Source organism: Macaca fascicularis, chromosome 16 (genome assembly GCF_037993035.2).
Source record: "Macaca fascicularis isolate 582-1 chromosome 16, T2T-MFA8v1.1".
NCBI classification, from domain to species: domain Eukaryota; kingdom Metazoa; phylum Chordata; class Mammalia; order Primates; family Cercopithecidae; genus Macaca; species Macaca fascicularis.
The window spans coordinates 69031624-69044391 of NC_088390.1; the positions used below are offsets into that span (position 1 = coordinate 69031624).

The 12768-nt window shown below is 39.5% G+C and overlaps 1 protein-coding gene across 12 annotated transcripts in view; it reads left to right on the plus strand.

The window, feature by feature from the left end:
- TLK2 (tousled like kinase 2) overlaps positions 1 to 12768 on the plus strand; it is a 143150-nt gene that overhangs the window by 81420 nt on the left and 48962 nt on the right. For all 12 annotated transcript variants that reach the window (XM_065531820.2, XM_015438676.4, XM_015438680.4 and 9 more), the window contains 2 exons: positions 3894 to 4004; positions 8327 to 8463. In XM_065531820.2, coding sequence (XP_065387892.1) covers positions 3894 to 4004; positions 8327 to 8463 — 248 coding nt within the window. The remainder of the gene's footprint in view (positions 1 to 3893; positions 4005 to 8326; positions 8464 to 12768) is intronic.

Consider the following 12768-nt stretch of genomic DNA (forward strand, 5'->3'; position numbering starts at 1 on the left):
GATTTTTGTATCATAACCCTTTGTTTTGTTCATTCTGCCTCTCAAATATAACACACACATTCTCTCTCTCTGTCTCTCCTTCAGTTTTTCAAGCATTTAGTATTTCAGAGAAGTTCATGACCAAAGCAGGAAACACCATAATTTGTTAAATATTACCCCAGGGTGTATCTATATGTGGGTTTATATATTTTTATTTGGAAAATGCGTGATTATGTCTAACTATGCTTTTATCCCTCTTCATATTGGTTTCTTCTTGGCTCTTAGCTTGAATCTCTGATTTCTCTCCTTTATTTCTAACATGTTATGTCTCATTTTAATGTGATTGCCTCTTACTTCTGAATCTCATTAAACACTGTCTTCTGTATATTTCTGGCATTTACTGCAGCTCATGTGAATTTTGATTTTATTGTTTATATTTTTATTTTTTGAGACAGTATCTTGCTGTCGCCCAGGCTGGAGTGCAGTATTTCTGGCATTTACTGCAGCTCATGTGAATTTTGATTTTATTGTTTATATTTTTATTTTTTGAGACAGTATCTTGCTGTCGCCCAGGCTGGAGTGCAGTGGCACTGTCACGGCTCACTGCAGCCTTCATCTCCCAGGCTCAACCAGTCCTCTCACTTCAGCCTCCTGAATAGCTGGGACTACCGGCACGTGCCACTGTGCTTGGCTAATTTTTTTATTTTTTGTAGGAACAGGGTCTCACTATGTTGCCCAGGCTGGTCTTGAACTCTTGGGCTCAAGCAGTCCTCCTGCCTTGGCCTCCCAAAGTGCTGGGATAACAGATGCGAACCACTGTGCCAGGCCTATTATTTACATTTTAAATTTCCCTGCTTTTTCCCCCTCATGTAATATACTTTCTTATCCCATCCTGTATATTCTCTAGGGTTTTTGGTTCTTATTTCCTAGATATCATGTCTTTTTGCATTTTATGAAATATGACAAGAATTCTAAAATGTTCTTTTGATTTCTATGGGTGTTTTCAAGCTGATTTTCTGTATTCCTTGGGCCTAATTTTTTTGTTGTTTTTATTTACTATTGTTATTTTTATTTCCTTTTCTCCATCTTTGAATGAGAAGACCCACACGTAGTCTCAGCACTGTGTTCTGTTTTTCATTGTTCAGATATGTATACTTGCGTGGAGTTGCTCTTATTCCTGTTTTTATTCATTTGGGTGCTGGTTGAATTGCCATCGAAGATTTATAATGAAATGGTTTGTGGGTGTAAAAAGCTCTTTGCCAGATTCCAGTATCTGTCAGGGTTTTGTACAGAGAAGCTCTGCCGGACTGAGAAAGAATTGTGGGTGTGCCTTTCTCCATCATCTAACTCTTTAAGATTGAGATGACAGAGTATGAGAAAAACTTGAATCCTAACGTGGGTACTGCTTTAGGAGTTTTAAAAAAACATTTGCTTATGTTTTCTAAGAAGCAATATGTTTCCTTCACTCACCACTGCCCCTTCTACTCCATCGTCTTCAGACAGTTGCAGTCTTTATTTGTATGTAGAGCAGTATTAAAGGAGTAGGTAAATAAAAAAGGAAGACACAGAGGGCAGCTGCGTTGTTTTTAGGTTGATTAGAACTTGTGCTTCTAGAAGATCTAGAGAATCGACAGTGGAGGAAAGACTACATGTCTTGTATATTCTTTCAGGTGTCAGTCACTGAATTTTGCCATTTTAGTAAGATGTTGGGTATGGCTGCATTGGGGGCTACTAGCCAGCTGCTTTTTTTTTTTTTTTTTTTTTTTTAATTTAAAAAAAGAGGAAACTGTCTTGCTCTGTCTCCCAAGCTGGAGTGCTGTGGTGCAATCACAGCTTACTGCAGCCTCGACCTCCCAGGCTCAAGCAATCCTCGGCCTCCCGAATAGCTGGCATCAGAGGCATGTGCCACCACACATGGCTAATTTTCAAAATTTTATAGAGATAGCGTTTTGCCATGTTGCCAAGGCTGAACTCCTGGGCTCAAGCAATGCTCCTGCCTTGGCCTCCCAGAGTGCTGGGATTATAGGCATGAGCCACGCGTGCCAGCCACCAGCTGTTACTTTTTTTTTTTTTTCTTTTGTTGAGACGGAGTCTCACTCTGTCGCCCAGGCTGGAGTGCAGTGGCCGGATCTCAGCTCACTGCAAGCTCCGCCTCCCGGGTTTACGCCATTCTCCTGCCTCAGCCTCCCGAGTAGCTGGGACTACAGGCGCCCGCCACCTCGCCCGTCTAGTTTTTTTGTGTTTTTTAGTAGAGACGGGGTTTCACCGTGTTAGCCAGGATGGTCTCGATCTCTTGACCTCGTGATCCACCCGTCTCCGTCTCCCAAAGTGCTGGGATTACAGGCTTGAGCCACCGCGCCCGGCCGGCTGTTACTTTAAACATGAACTCCTTGAAGACATTAGTGTCAGAAGCCACAAAAACTTAAAATTCTTAACATTTTAAATAACTGCCAAGAGGTTGACTGATTTCATACATTTGATTATAGATTTCAAGGGAACACTCACCTTATTAATAGACTGGGTTTTCCATAAACATTAAATGATCTTTGCTTTGTAGATTTCTTAGTATGAATTTGGTAATCACACTTACCCAAATGTAGTTACACTCTGCCTTTGATAATATGGTTCTGTACAAAAACTAACAGGAAGAAATTATGCTGATAAGGAGAGGAGAAACATTTGGCGACAGAAGCTGTTTCCCATGGGTTACTTTTAAAATGAAGCTATATTATACAAAAGAAAAAATGATAAAACATTTTAATGAAGCTACAAAGTCTCAAAAATTGAGTATCGTGTAATATCTTCTGTTTGTGCTTTTATTTTAGAAACACATAACAGGGTTTTCTTTTTCATAATTTAAGTGAGTTTTTATGAGGTAATATTATTTGCTAGAAGAGCTGAGATCTTTTTTTTTTTTTTAAACACAAAAGGAATAAATTCAGGACTTACAAGTCAAATTCGTCCTTGGGTTAGTGGTTCTTTCCTTCTCTGTTATTGCAGGAGACTTTAAGTTTTTAGTCCACACTGTAGGCTTCTGACCACAGCTAAATTAGCTGTATATTTACATTCTGGCGTTCTTGAATCAGGACCTTGTTTGTTTGTTCTGTCTTTTGTGGGCATGGGCGTGCCTAGCTTCTCTGGTGAGGAACATTTATGCAAATTTATATTTCTTAAATAAGACTAGAAAAAGAACAAAGCAAACATAAAATTCAGTAATTTTTTTGTACGTGCTTAATCACTCTTTGTATTTTAAACATTCATTGTAGTTTAGTTTTTTTTTTTTTTTTTTTTTTTGAGATAAGAGTCTTATTCTGTCACCTAGGCTGGAGTGCAGTGGCGCAATCTCGGCTCACTGCAACCGTCGCCTTTGGGTTCAAGTGATTCTCCCGCCTCAGCCTCCCAAGTAGCTGGAATTACAGGCTCCTGCCACCATGCCTGGCTGATTTTTAAATTTTTATTAGAGATGGGGTTTGACCATGTAGGCCAGGCTCATCTTGAACTCCTGACCTCGAGTCATCTGCCCGCCTCGGCCTCCCAAAGTGCTAGGATTGCACGCGTGAGCCATTATTCCCAGCCTTAACATTTTTTAAATTATTATTTTGCGATCGCTTAGGTGTTTGTGATTACAAGATTAGCTGTAACTGGTTATTGGCAGGAGCAAAATATGATCGGTAGAAAAACATGCTGAACTTAGTTATTCAATTTATCATTTACAAATAGATGATATATTATGAGAGAATAAAGGAATGAATTATTTACTTTTTCTAAGACATAGTTACTTCTTACCTGTTTGAACTTTAATTTTGCTTTTGATAGAACAACGTATAGAAATGATTTTTTTTTCTCTCCCTAGAAACTGCTTTTCTGTTAATCTTCTTCCTTGGAGCTAATTAAAAATTTTTTTCTCATTGAAGGCCAACTGTGATTTGAGACGGCAGATTGATGAACAGCAAAAGATGCTAGAGAAATACAAGGAACGATTAAATAGATGTGTGACAATGAGCAAGAAACTCCTTATAGAAAAGGTCAGTGAATAATGTTGGCCTAAACTCTGTGTCCTAAGATACTCAATGTGTGTCATTGTGTGTCTTTTTATTCTTTACTTGAGATGAAAATATTTAAAAGTAGAGCTTTTTAGGAACATGATTTGACAATTAGAATTTTTTCCTTGCATGGACACCAGACCAAGCATCCAGAGTGTTAATTTGGGATATGCTTTGTTGCTGTGCATTGCTTTGAGTGTGATATTGAACAGGGACAGCTTGTCCTAGTTGAGTTTATTTGGGGTATTGCTCTCCTAAATTCTTATATTCATTCTATCAATTGATGTGAGTATCCTATTACTATTAGAATCATTAACAATAGTTGCATTTTTGTTTCAGAGATGGCATTTAGAGTAACTTATGTATATAATAATGTGATAATTAAATGCTTTGTGCATTAAAAAATTAAAGTTGTCATATACTTGTATATGATTACTTAATTGGCTGATGCCCCCTTTATTATATTCATTGGTTAGTTGTCACTTATCTCTGTTAGTAGTTATTAGTAACTATTAGAAGTTTTCTTTGTTTTTTGTTTTTTTTTTTTGAGACTGAGTCTCATCCAGGCTGGAGTAGAGTAGCATGATCTCAGCCCACTGTAGCCGTTGCCTCCTGGGTTCAAGCGATTCTCCTGCCTCAGCCTCCTGAGTAGCTGGGTTTACAGGCATGCGCCACCATGCCTGGCCAATTTTTGTATTTTTATATAGGGTTTCGCCATGTTGGCCAGGCTGGTTTTGAATTCCTCACCTCAAGTGATCCGCCTGTCTCAGCCTCCCAAACTGCTCTGTTTACAGGCGCTCATCTCTGTGCCCGGCCTATTTCTTAGAAGTTTTAAGAAGGCTATACTTCCTAATGACAATATTACAAGAACAAACTAGAGGTTTGAGATATACTGGGGATTTATTTTCTTGAAATCTTTGGAATGTTGTTAAAAAGACAGTAAACACTGTCTCAGTAAAAGTGAATGGATTATTTTATTGAGGCCGAAGATACTGGGGAAAATTTTGTTTCATTCTTTGACTCATTAATCAACTTTATAGAAGAGAAATCTCTTTTTAAAATTTTTTCTGAGAGTGAGAAAAAATAAAATATATGCTAATCCAGATAATTTCTTTGAAGTTTTAGAATACTTCTGGAAATCAGCATAGATTCAGCCAGTTGTACTAAACTCTAAATAGCATACTACAAAAAGTAAACATAACGCTGTCTCTGAGTTCTCACAGGAAAACAGAACTTTCTATTTGCTAGGAGTAGTACATAACAAAATTTAAATTTGTTTCCAAAAGAGCTGAAATTGTAGTACCTACTTACTGACTTTCTAAGTAGGGAATGTTTATTGAGTATCTGCTACACCGTGATGCAATATAAAGAAGCATAAATGGGCAGGGTGTGGTGGCTCATGCCTGTAATCCCAGCACTTTGGGAGGCCAATGAGGGCGGATCACTTGAGGTCAAGAGTTTGAGACCAGCCTGACCAACATGGTGAATGAAACCCCGTCTCTACTAAAAATACAAAAAGTGGGCGGGTGTGGTGGCATGCGCCTGTAATCTTAGCTACTCTGGAGGCTGAGACACGAGAATCACTTGAACTTGAAATCAGAGATTGCAGTGAGCCTGAGATCATGCCATTTCACTCCAGCCTAGGTGGTAGACTGAGACCATCTCAAAACAAAAACAAGCCAAAAAAAACCACACAAATGAAAATGCAATCATAGAGTGCAATATTATCTTTCGTAGAATTTGAATACATAAAATCTCTTATAACTTAATCATAAAAAGGCAACTCATTAAACATGAGCAGGAGACTTGAGCAGATAGTTTACAAAAAAAAGAGTATATAAAAATATGCAAATGGCAAGCATGAAAACATGCTCAATGGCTTTATCCATCAGGAAAATTCAACGTAAAACTAGTGTGAGATAGTACTACATACTCAGTAGAATGACTAGAAGTTAAAAAAACCTGACAGATCCAAGGGTTGGTGAAGATAGGGGACAGCCTGATTTCTTACACCAGTAGAAATGTAAAATATTACAGCCACTTCAGAAGGTTTTTGGACAATTTGTCTATTTGAGATAAATATGCACTAAATCCTGTGATCCAGCAGTTCCTCTCCTGGCATTTACCCAAGACAAATGAAAGTAAATGTTGGCCGGGCATGGTGACTTACACCTGTAATCCCAGCACTTTGGGAGGCTCAGGCACGAGGTTCACTTGAACCCAGGAGTTTGAGACTAGCCTGGGCAGCACAATGAGACCATCTTTATTTTTAAAAACAGAAGAAAGCAAATGTCCATAAAAGTACTTGTATGAGAATATTCATGGCAATTTTATTCATAGCCAAAAAGCGGAAACATCCTAGGTGTCTCTTAACAAGTGACTGTATATACGAATTATGATATGGTCATACAGTGGAATACTACTTAGTAATAAAAAAGAGAATGAATTTCTCATAATAGAACAGTTTGCATGAATCTAAGAAACAAAAGACACAGTTCTGCCATCAGAGGGTAACAGTCTACATGAGGGTGGGAGAATGAGATACATTCACATATATAAGGAAACCTATTCAGGTGAGCAGTGCACTTACTAAGAATTCACTAAAATTGGTTGGGTGTGGTGGCACACACCTGTAGTCCTAGCTACTCAGGAGGCTGAGGTGGGAGGATCACTGGAGCCAGGAGTTGGAGGCTGTAGTAAGCTGTGATTGCACTGCTGCACTCCAGCCTGGGCAACAGAGTGAGACCCTGTCTCTTAAAAAAAAAAAAAAAGAAGAAGAAAGAAAGAAAAGAAATTCACTAAAATAAATCAAGGGCAGGAGACTAATTGGAGAAAGCTATAAAGAAGAGGAAGAATGTGTTCTGGGCATGGAAAACTGCAGCTATAAATTGCCTGTCAGTTGAAAATAGGGCATCTCAAGGACGTTTATCCCATGGTATCATCTCTCACAGTACTTTATTCTTTTCCTTTGAATTCTTTACCACAGTTTGTACTTAGAATTACCAATTAATATATTTAGTGGTTATAACCCCCCGCCTCTCTAGGCTGTGAACACCAGTTTTTTTCTATGTTCTGTACTTAACATTCTTACAGTTCATGACGTATAATTGTTTTTAAATAAACCTATGTTCAATAAATGATGTTCTCAGGAATCAGGAGTATATAAGGTGTTCTGGAGTAAGAATTCTGCAGGGAGGCAGATATAATCTTCTAGCGCATGGAGGAGCTTTTCTTGTTTGGATCCAAAGTTTGGTAGCAAAGACCCATGGAAGATTTGGAACATCAAACTGGAAGTGTGCAAAGTGGTGTTCTGAGAAGATGAATTGTCAGCAGTTCTCTGGAAAAGATTAGAGAAGAAACAGAAAATAGGGAAACAGCTTAAGAGCTAGGCATTGATGTGGCCCAAATGGGAGATGCTGAACTCTTAAGATTAAAAACACCTAGGCAGGCTGGACATGGTGGCTCAGGCCTGTAATCTCTGCACTTTGGGAGATGGAGGTGGGCTGATCACTTGAGGCCAGGAGTTCAAGACCAGTGTGGCCAACGTGGCAAAACCCAGTCTCTACTAAAAAATAGAAAAATTGGCCAAGCATGGTGGCTCATGCCTGTAATCTCAGCACTTTGGGAGGCTGAGGCAGGCGACTCACGAGGTCAGGAGTTGGAGACCAGCCTGGTCAACATAGTGAATCCCCATCTCTGCTAAAAATACAAAAATTAGCTGGGCATGGTGGCATGTGCCTGTAGTCCCAGCTACTTGGAAGACTGAGGCAGAAGAATCACCTGAACCCAGGAGGTGGAGGTTGCAGTGAGCTGAGATCGCACCACTGCACTCCAGCTTGGGCAACAGAGTGAGACCTCGTCTCAAAAAAAAAAAAATAAAAATTATCCGGGTGTGGTGGCGTGCACCTGTAGTCCCAGCTACTCAGGAGTCTGAGGCAGGAGAACCGCTTAAACCTGGGAAGCAGAGGTTGCAGTGAGCCGAGATCATGGCTCTGCCCTCCAATCTGGGTGATAGAGCAAGACTCTGTCTTTTAAAAAAAAAAAACACACGCACACACATAGACAGATTGGGAAAGCTTTACCAAGGAAGAACCTGCAGTTGTTTCATTGTTCTCTCTTGTTTACTTTGTTTGAATAGGAATAGTAAGTCATCCAAGGAGTCATTATTGACTGTTGTGAGAAAGCGTACGGTTTTCAACAGTATGTTTCCTGATAATGTTAAATGTTTTAGTTTTAGTTTCTAAGAAGTATCTTTATCCATGCTAATTGGTATTGAATTCCTTTTTTTGTCTGTTTCCCCTAAGTCAAAACAAGAGAAGATGGCATGTAGAGATAAGAGCATGCAAGACCGCTTGAGATTGGGCCACTTTACTACTGTCCGACATGGGGCCTCATTTACTGAACAGTGGACAGATGGTTATGCTTTTCAGAATCTTATCAAGTAAGTGAATTGTTATGATTAAATGGAGAATTGAAAAGTTCGTTTGGATTTTTTTGGTTTTCTGTAATTGTAGTCATTAATAATCCTAGTATTGGTAGTCATCTTTTCAGTTAGTTTTTTAGTCACCACATGTGTAAAGAAATGTATCGAATGAAGTGAAGTCCTGAAAAAAAATGACACAAGTAAAATCAGGAATACAAAAAGTTCCAGAAAATAAAGAATGAGTTCTGCATTAAAACTTAAAAGAATCAGAATTGCTGAAGCTAAGGAAGAAAAACCTAGGGTCTGACTTTCTATCTTTCTAATTATATAATGAATTTTCATTAAGAGTCTGTTGAGCATTTATTGTGGATCCATAGAAAAATGAAATGTGAAAGGACCTGAGAAAGAATTTCCTGAGTTAAGTTTAGGTATAAAGCAGAATAAAACCATTGAAGAACTTTATAGGACATGTTCCTGGGATTATTTAAGGAGACAGTGTCCAGTCATCAGAGAGGCACTTCCTGGAAGGCAGTGGTGACCAACCCCATTGCGTGTGCCTGTCTGCAGCTTGGAATCTTGAACATTCAGTGTCTTTGTCATAACTTTTGATTTGAAGCATTTAGGTATTTATTCCAAGGAGGGAATTAACATTTAAAATCCTCAAATTCCAACTGTGTGACTAGCTACCATTAGCTTAGATCTTTAAATGTATATAGATATCTTCAGATTGCAGTACCTTTTGGTGTATCTTTTTTTTTTAATCTCCAGGTCATGATGAATCGGAAGGTTCTATAGACTGCCTTTCCTTCCTTCCTGTGTTTTTTTGCTGAAATAGCTTGTTGAGTATGAATTGGAAATCATATGACTACTTTTGAGTAATAATGAGACAAATAAGAAACTTATGCGTGAAAGAAAATACAAATATTGATGCTATTTATAATAATTGTTAAAACTCACCTCTGAATTACATGTTAGTAGTCCTTGTTTTATGTGTGAAACATTAACCTCCAACTTAGATTAAGCATGTTTTTGCTTCATGATTGTTCCTCATGTATGTATATTTTGGTGTGTGAAGAGGCTTTCAAGTCAAAGAATACCTTGAAAGGAAAGCACAGACTTTTCTTAGGCCAGCGCCAGACATTTAGAGCAGCATTCACTCTGCATTCTTAAGCATAGGTGGCTGGTGATAGCAGAGGTATCAGGGCAATATAAACAGCGGTTACATGGAGGTATGATACCTGTTTATAACATCCTGGCTAAGAAATGCAAGTTGCCCTGGAAGTGACATACCATCCAGTTTCCAAATTTGTTAAAATGGAATCAGAAGAAGATAAAACTTAAGATCCACATAGTGGCCAAAGCTACCTAATGCTTACACTGACTTCTAGTAGTGGTAGTGGCTCTGAGCAGCCCTGTCAGTGGCTACTATTTAGATGGCAGTCTTTTTAGATTTTGATTCAGGAAAGATGGTGAGTTTGTATAGAGATGTAATTAGTTTTAAGAAGTGCTTATGGCTGGGCGCTGTGGCTCATGCCTGTAATCCCAGCACTTTGGGAGGCTGAAGTGGGTGGATCAATTGAGCCCAGGAGTTCAAGACCAGCCTGGGCAACGTTATGAAACCCTGTCTCTAAAAATATACAAAAATTAGCTGGGTGTGGTGGCCCTCACCAGTGGTCCCAGCTACTTGGGAGGCTGAGGTGGGAGGATGACTTGAGCCCAGGAGGAGAGGTGAGTGATGCAGTGAGTGGTGCAGTGAGCCGAGAATTGCACCACTGTCCTTTAGCCTGGACGACAGAGCCAGACCCTGTCTCAAAACAAAACAAAACAAAAAGAAGTGATTGAACTTACTGCTGATAGTAGCAATATTTTATCTCATATTCTAAAAGCAACTTGATGCCCATGAGGGTCTGGAAATCTGTATGGTAGAGTACAAAATGATGACTTTGCTGTAGAGCCATCAAATCAGAGGAAGTGAGACTATGTAAATGAAATCCCTAAGTAAGACTGTTCACTGTAGGTGGATAGCACTGTTTTACTGTTTTAAGCCATATAAATGGCAAGAAATCTATGTCTTCTCTTGGAAAGCTGTTTCTGGCTGATGTCTATTAATTATAGGTGTTTTAGTTCCTGAAATTTTGCTTTAATAAATTAATTTCCTTCAGTATAGAAATTGAAATTCTCCAGTTGTAAAAGGCTATATCTAATAACCTCAGAGATGACAGTTCTGCACATGAGAAACTCCAAGACGTGTGAAGTAATTTGGTGGGTGAAGTAGCTGTACACTAGCAGCAATACTAGGTTTTATGGGAAGAGACAAACCTAAAGGCATTTAAAAAATGAATCAGATAATGATATATAACCTCAATAGGACCCTTAACACCGTTTTGTTGTTGTTGTTGTTGTTCTTTTTGTTCCCTGGTTCTTTTTTTGAGTGATCTTTAATTTCCTAAAACAGAAGATTCGTTGTCTAATAGGAAATTTATATCAGATTTGTAATATTTTTTGGCCAGTTTAGTAATTTTTGCTTTCCACAGTATGTTTGAATCTGTTGAAAAAATAACTTATTTTATACTTCTGAGAAAGTAATGTTAAATACTAAATGTTAATGTTATTCAGTGCACCACTTTTTGTTTAAAGAAGTCTCAAACAGTCCATGGCAAGGCAATAAAAATTATTCACTAAGACTTTATGTTGAAATAAACAAAATTAAAGTAATGGGATTTGGCCGGACGTGGTGGCTCACACCTGTAATCCCAGCACTTTGAGAGACTGAGATGGGCGGACCATTTGAGGCCAGGAGTTTGAGACCAGCCTGGCCAACATGATGAAACCTTGTCTCTACTAAAAATACAAAAATTAGCTGGGCATGGTGACACACGCCTGTAATCCCAGCTACTTGGGAGGCTGAGGCAGGAGAATTGCTTGAACATGGGAGGCAGAGGTTGCAGTGAGGCCAAGATTGTGCCACTGCACTCCAGGCTGGGTGACAGAGCGAGACCCTGTCTCAAAAAAAAAAAAGCGGGGGCGGGGGGGAGATTTGACCTATGTACAAAATTGTGATCATTTAAGATGCATGTAATTAGAGGAAGAAATTAAAGCTTACAGCATTGTAATGCCAGTTCAGGTATTTCTGAAGTGTGACAAGTTCCAGTATCCATTTTATTTATTTTATTTTGAGACAGAGCCTTACTCTGTTACCCAGGCTGCAGTGCAATGGCACGATCTCGGCTCACTGCAACCTCCGCCTCCCGAGTTCAAGTGATTCTCCTGCCTCAGCCTCCTCAGTAGTTGGGATTACAGGCGCCCACCACTATGCCCGGTGAATTTTTGTATTTTTAGTAGAGACAGGGTTTTGCCATGTTGGCCAGGCTGGTCTTGAACTCCTGACCTCAAGTGATTCACCCACCTTGTCCTCCCAACCAGTATCCGTTTTAAAGCAATTTATGTCAAACCATCTGATTCTCAGTCATATGATCCATAACAAAGTCATTCATTTTGTTGATTTTATAAACATTAGATCTTTAGGTATTGTATACCATTTCACAGCTCCTAGTTTGTACAGAATATATGAAATGCTGGGAATCTTTAAAAATCTCATCTGGCTGGTCATGGTGGCTCATGCCTGTAATCCCAGCAGTGTGGGAGGCCGAGGTGGGTGGATATCCTAAGGTCAGCAGTTCGAGACCAGCCTGGCCAACATGGGGAAACCCCGTCTCTACTAAAAATACAAAAATTAGCCGGGCATGGTGGCATGCGCTTGTAGTCCCAGCTACCCGGGAGGCTGAGACAGGAGAATTGCTTGAACCTGGGAGGTGGAAGTTGCAGTGAGCTGAGATCACGCCACTGCACTCCAGCCTGGGTGACAGAGCGAGACTTCGTCTCCAAAAAAAAAAAAAAAAACAACAACAAAGCCATCTGGGGTATTGACATGTTGTTTGAAGTTTTGAGGTTTCAGATGTCTCAGAGATGAAATAGATAACAGATTACTTTAAATAATTTTGTTAAAATAATGACTGGAAATACGTGCTTTTTTTTGTTTTTTGAGATGGAGTCTCACTCTGTTGCCCAGGCTGGAGTGCAGTGGCGCAATCTTGGCTCACTGCAACCTCTGCCTCCCGGGTTCGAGCAATTCTCCTGCCTCAACCTCCCAAGTAGCTGGGAATACAGGTGCACGCCACCACTCCTGGCTAATTTTTGTATTTTTAGTAGAGACGAGGTTTCACCATATTGGCCAGGCTGGTCTCAAACTCCTGACTTCAAGTGATCAGCCCACCTCGGCCTCCCAAAGTTTCAGGATTACAGGTGTGAGCCACCACACCCGGC